This window comes from Lissotriton vulgaris, unplaced genomic scaffold, assembly GCF_964263255.1.
Source record: "Lissotriton vulgaris unplaced genomic scaffold, aLisVul1.2 SCAFFOLD_352, whole genome shotgun sequence".
Taxonomy (NCBI): domain Eukaryota; kingdom Metazoa; phylum Chordata; class Amphibia; order Caudata; family Salamandridae; genus Lissotriton; species Lissotriton vulgaris.
Genome location: NW_028245114.1, coordinates 520,283 through 526,282, shown reverse-complemented (window position 1 = coordinate 526,282; position 6,000 = coordinate 520,283). Strand labels below are relative to the sequence as shown.

Here is a 6,000-nt window from a genome sequence, read left to right as displayed (position 1 = left end):
GTGAAACAATTTTAAATGGACGAGGCACCTGATCATTTCTGTGACCCCCACATCCCGTGCAGGGTCTCCCCTCGCACACCTCCCTTTCGGTGCCACACGCATTCACAAGAAAAGGCTGGTCAACGTTTTATAAGCATTACCTCCTCGTCCTGTCTTCCTCGCCACAGTATAGTTCATATGTAATTACTGTGGCGAGGAAGACATGGACTCGGAGTAATGAAGATTACCGGTAAGTAACCGGGGCATTAGCGGCTCATGGTAATAATTGACGCCTGATACACTTGTTTCACCCTGCAAGGAGACAAGAGAGAGAAAGCTAATCCTGACATTAGTACTCAGAAGGAAAACCACTTAAAGATGGCTGCCCCATGTGACCCGCCCTCACAAATGAAAGGCACTAGAAGAGAAAAGAGTAGGCAGCAACCCCTCAGCACAGGTCTCTAGCAGAAGTAAACATTTCTTCTTTCGTTCTTTCTGTTTATCGATAAGTTAGTCTAACGATCTCATTTCCACCGCATCTGTCCTCTCCCTGGAGGCTGACACTCTCCAAAACTCTTTTGAGGAGACACGTTATTTCAAAGACTTCATTTATTTACAGGTTATGTACACACTTGAATGGCACTTACAGTTTCGTACATGTATTCCAAGATCTTAAAGTGGTCAGTAAAAATATAAAAAATAGACTTTCATAAAGTAAATCAATTAAGGGGAAATGTTCCAAAGCATGTGACAGTCTTTGGCCAATGGGAAGGGGGAGCAGAGCCACTTCATGAAAGCCTCCTCCCCATTGGCTGAAGCACTGGAGTTTCAGCCGCAGAGCCCTTGAAACCTTCAACCTTGTGGTGTCTCAGGCAGGCGAGACAGATGCGTGTTGACAAGTGTAATGGGCCAGATTTTCAGGCAAGGCCTGGCCTGGCCTTGCCACCCCCTGGAATCTATATTTGTTAATTCACTGCTCATTGGACACAGCCCCTGCACAGCCTCAGTGTGTACTGACACAGGAAGAAATGCATACTTAGGACAGACTATGAAACTGGTTCGCTGTGAGCCCCTCTCAAACCCACATGCCCCTCAGTCTTGTCTGCGGCTGCAGTGAGCTGGCATCGAACTGGTACTGGCAGCTGAAGGTGACATTGGGTTGGCACTGTCAGGCTCCAAGTGACTTATGGTTGGTACTGAGGGGCATGAGGTGTGGGGCTGGTAAAGAAGGACTTGTGCAGAGGTGGGCTACTTCTGATAAGGCTCGAGGTGGCATTGAGCTGGTACTGACGGGCATAATGTGCCATCGCGCTTGTACGGACGGGCTCATGTGGGGCTGGGCTCGAAGCTGTGTTGGGCAGGCATTGACTGACTGGAGGTGGTGTACAGCGGGTACCGATGAGTACGAGGCCCCATTCCCCAAGTCCGGAAGAGCTGGCGGCGGTGTTAGGCTGGTACTGGTACTCTTGAAGGGCAAACACTGGTCACTCCTGGAACCCTTGTATGCTGCAGAGGATTCTCTTCTGGTGCCCGGGTAGAGTAATGCCCATCTGCTTCAGATCTCTGGAAGACAAGAAGGGAGAGGTCAGAAGACGAACAACAGAGTTACTTTGAAGAGACCCTGTGGCACAAAGAGTGAGAGGTCAGAAGACGAACAAGAGAGGTACCTCGAGGAGACACTCTCGCACAAAGAGTGAGGTCAGAAGACGAACAAGAGAGGTACCTCGAGGAGACACTCTCGCACAAAGAGTGAGGTCAAAAGACGAACAAGAGAGGTACCTCGAGGAGACACTCTCGCACAAAGAGTGAGGTCAGAAGACGAACAAGAGAGGTACCTCGAAAAGACCCTGTCGCACAAGTGAGAAATAAGAAGACGAACAAGAGAGGTACCTCGAAAAGACCCTGTCGCACAAGTGAGAGATAAGAAGACAAACAAGAGCGGTACCTCTAAGAGAACCTGTTGCACGAAGAGTGAGAGGTCAGAAGACGAACAGAGGTACCTCAGAGAGAGACTGTCGCACAAAGAGACAGAGGTCAGAAGATGAACAAGAGAGGTCCCTCGAAGAGACCCTGTTGCACAAAGAGTGAGGTAAGAACACGAACAACAGAGTTACCTCGAAGAGACCCTGTCGCACATGGAGCTGCTGCTTAGATACATCTATCTGCAACAAGGCAAGGACTTCTGATACACATTCAAGGGAAGAGGATGCGGGACTTGAAGACTACAACTGTGCTTACTTACATGTATACTTCATGTTTCTATCCTTCATATTAGGACATACATCATCTTCTGTGTGCCGACCACACCCTAGGAGTCTCCCAAGCACTGAGGAGACTCGAAATGAATGGATACAGGCATGAACTCCCAATAAATGGCCTCTCGCGACCCCCAAATCTGGGGAGTTCCATGTTTAAAGGCTCCACCCACCTTTAGCTGTCCTCGCAGCTCACATATTTCCCGCCTGTTTGAAGGGCCGACCTGCTGGTCACCCAGACAGCACTAACCAGCTTTACCCGGTATCCTTGGCTGGTCGGCGAGGTCTGACCGCCACATCACTACCACGTATCAGTATCATCCAGATCAAGCAGGACCGAGAAATAAGCAATTCAAGAGTGCTCACCCTCGAGTGTATGGCCCACGTGACCCAGGCACCCGAATGGGTGGAGCCTGAGTGTGCTGGACTCCTATCGGAGAGCCTGTGATGGAAGAGGCAGGCCTCGCTAACAAGAAGATTCGACCTATTGGCTCAAGAGCCCAGCTGGCCATCTGATATGTCTGCAGCATTCCACCCAGTCAAGGTGTATGAGTGATGGCTGGAGAGGACTGGAGCATCATGGGAGTTTGGTGTGAGGATCATACTGCAATACCTTTCCAGGAAAACCTGAAGTCTGCCAACATTCCCCACTTGCAGCGCACTCAATGGAAGACAACCCTTCAACAGACCTGCTATAGTGCACTGCATTCAGAGACTAGGGGACATGTGTCAAAAATCATTTTGCATTCCTTTAATAGTGAATTTTAGGTAATCGCTATTTAAAGAATGCAAAAGGGTATGTAAGAAAATACTGATTACCTAATAGCGATTCCTAAAGATTCGCAATCGCAATTAGGGAATCCTACTCCATTCATTCCTATGGCCCAGAGGTGCGAATGGTTTTGCAATAACTTATTTGCAATTACCTAATTGGCAATTGCAAATTAGGTAATGCAAAAGCAAAGGTGCCCAGAGGCCTAAGACACCCTGAAACACCCCAAAAAGCAAATATGCACATGTAAGGCGCACACATGCAATGGGGGCATGTGTGTGCTACATGGCACTTTGACAAATCTAATTATTATGCATGTTCCAAAAATTGCACATGGTTACCATCGACTTGGAGTCAGTGGTAAGAGCTTTTTTTTAAATGCACAGTCTTCATTTAGAAAATGCTTGGTAGATGTGCTTACAGAATCGCAAATTGTGATTCCCTAACTGCATTTGCAATTTTAGGTAATCGCAAAAAATTGTGATTACCTAAATTTGCGTCTGCAGAGCCTTTCATACATCGCGAAAGGCTAGTTGCATTCACAAACAGCCAAAATTCCCAATTCTCACCGTTTGTGAATACGAAATGGTTCGATACATGTGGCCCTAAGAATGTTTTTATCTCTTTCTGCTTGCGGGGTGGTCAGAGGGACCTAAAAGGGAAAGGACATCCACCTGGGAGGGCCTATAGGGAACCCCATACCATCTCATGAATAGGTTGTCCAACAGCACTTGACAGACTCACTCAGGGGCAAAGGCAGTGGCCACTGGGGATGGAGAAGTGGAAATCCTCAGATGCCAAAAATGAATAAACCGTTGGGTTTCGTCCAGAACGTTACTTCCCACACTGCAGCTTACCTCTGGTACTTTGAGGCAACCAGTCTGCGACTTCTTCACATTTTTGACTCCAGCGGTCACTACACACGAGGCCTCTCACGAGTCTGGTGTGCGGGCACCTGTCCTAGCATCACCAGACACAGGACGGCCTTCCACCACCACTGCAGAGCCGTAAGACCAACCGCCTTACCCTGCCAGTAAGGACGCAGACTCAACGTGCAACCTACACTCCCAGGTCCTAGTTCATTATCAAAAGTTTACAGTTTAAAACCAACCATAACTCATAGCGACCATTAGGCTGGCAATAGCAAATATTAAAATGAATAGTACATTTATAGGTATTTTTATAAAAATAGTAAAGAATTGTGGTGGCTAGCACTGTTTTGCCGCAGCTAAAAAAGAATTCTTTTTTATTTTATTTTAGCCAAGTGACTAATTAGCCTAATCTAATCCTTGAAGGCTGTGAATGAAGAGTTGGGTCTTAGGGAAATATTTGTGGCATTTTTTCCATAAGGGTCAGGATTGCCCCTGACTGCAGGTGTCCATCCGGGTCACCTCCTGCCACCCAGACGAGGGGTGTATAAGGATACTTAAGTACCACAGTGTCAAAGGGCTTTGCCCGGCAGCAGATGTACCATGATGCCAGGTCACTTCCTGCCACCCAGAGGAGGGGTGTATAAGGATCCATAAGTACCGCAGAGCATGCAGCCTCTGCTCCGCAGTCGGTGGATCGTACCTCACTGGCAAGGTGGGAGGGTTCCATCCTGGGGCAGCATCAAGCTGAGCTCAGGAGAGTCCTTCCACTGCCTCCTGTTAGATCCTGGGTTATCCTGGTGGCAGGCTTTGGGGCCACTCTACCCCTGCAGCAGAGGGGTCTGTTTGTCGCGGGTGCGACTCTGTTCAGTGGGGTCTCCAGTGTTCTTTGTCCTCATGCGGACAATAGGATCCTGGCCGTCGGTGCAAGATACTGGGCACAGAAACTTGAGAAACTTCTGTGGGCGCCATTGTGGAGCGGCCCAGCTCCCTACTGAGTCTTTGGCCACTTGGGTCACTCTTGGGTCAGCTCTGCAGGAAGGAAAGGGTCGGCGACAACCAGTTCTCCTTCACTGTACACCGGTCGCTTCAGCTCCTCTCACTGCCTCTTTCCAGTTTTGAGGGTGGGCGTTTTGAGGGTCCTGTGAGAGATAACAGAAGGCTTGCAAAGCTGCAGATCTTGGCGACAATCAATTTTCAAGCACGATAAGAGGGAGGACGTGTTCGACCCTTTGACTCTCTGGCTGATGGTTCATTTTCATACGGTTAGAGGCGCACATATTCTGAGGGTGACGTGAGCCAGTGAGGCTGTTCTCACAGAGCAGGACTATACAGAATAATCTGTAGATGTAAATACCTTGATTGAGTCTGGTGCGCTTCTCTTGGTAAAAGCCACCTGTGTTTACCTACATAGAGAGCTCACGTTATTCCGTGTTACCGCACAGTCTTAACACATCTTTTATCTGCATTCTGTTCGTTTTGAAGACCACTCCAGCTGCACCGTGGTTGCTTACCGCGGCTAGGCAGCTTCAGAGGTTGATCTTGAAGACCGATTGCCTGAAACGAGCTCATCAAGGGGCAGATTGATCAAATGATCACAGAGCAAGGCACCTTGTGTGGTGTGGAAAGGGCAGAAATGCGCTGTATTTCACAATATCCCGCGCATTCCTGTCTTTTCCCAGCACTGTGCGCAATGTGCTGCCTGCGCCAATGCAGGCAGACTTGCATCAGGGTGCAGGGATGCCTGCGTTGTAGGAAGGATTGTTTTTGTGCAGGAAAACAATCCTGAGGCGCATATTCCTCTTTCTAGGTTTGCTGCCGAATGCAGCACACACAGAAAGAGGAAATTACGAGGAGAAACAACAATATTTCTCCTCGTTACACCTCACCTGGGAGGTGCAGTCTTTTGACACGTTCCCAGGTCTACCAGTAACGGTGAATCCGGGAGTGCGCCAGAATCCTGGGGCGGGTGGACGGGGACAGCCACATTCAACGCATGGAACGCCTCCCTGGGCAGAGTCACGCAACGCAGCAATTTGAGCTGCGCTCTTCTAGATTATGAAGCCACCGAGGGCCACGCAAGGTGGTCTTTCGTGGCTTGAAAACCCAAATCTAAGGGCTGCAA

General features: G+C 49.0%; 1 protein-coding gene across 1 annotated transcript in view; it reads right to left on the bottom strand.

Annotated features, from left to right (window-relative positions):
* Positions 1–573: 573 nt before the first annotated feature.
* EPHA1 (EPH receptor A1) overlaps positions 574–6,000 on the bottom strand; it is a 174,123-nt gene continuing 168,696 nt past the window's right edge. Inside the window, exon 17 of the mRNA XM_086949006.1 lies at positions 574–1,542. Coding sequence (XP_086805132.1) covers positions 1,464–1,542 — 79 coding nt within the window. The 3' untranslated portion in view covers positions 574–1,463. The remainder of the gene's footprint in view (positions 1,543–6,000) is intronic.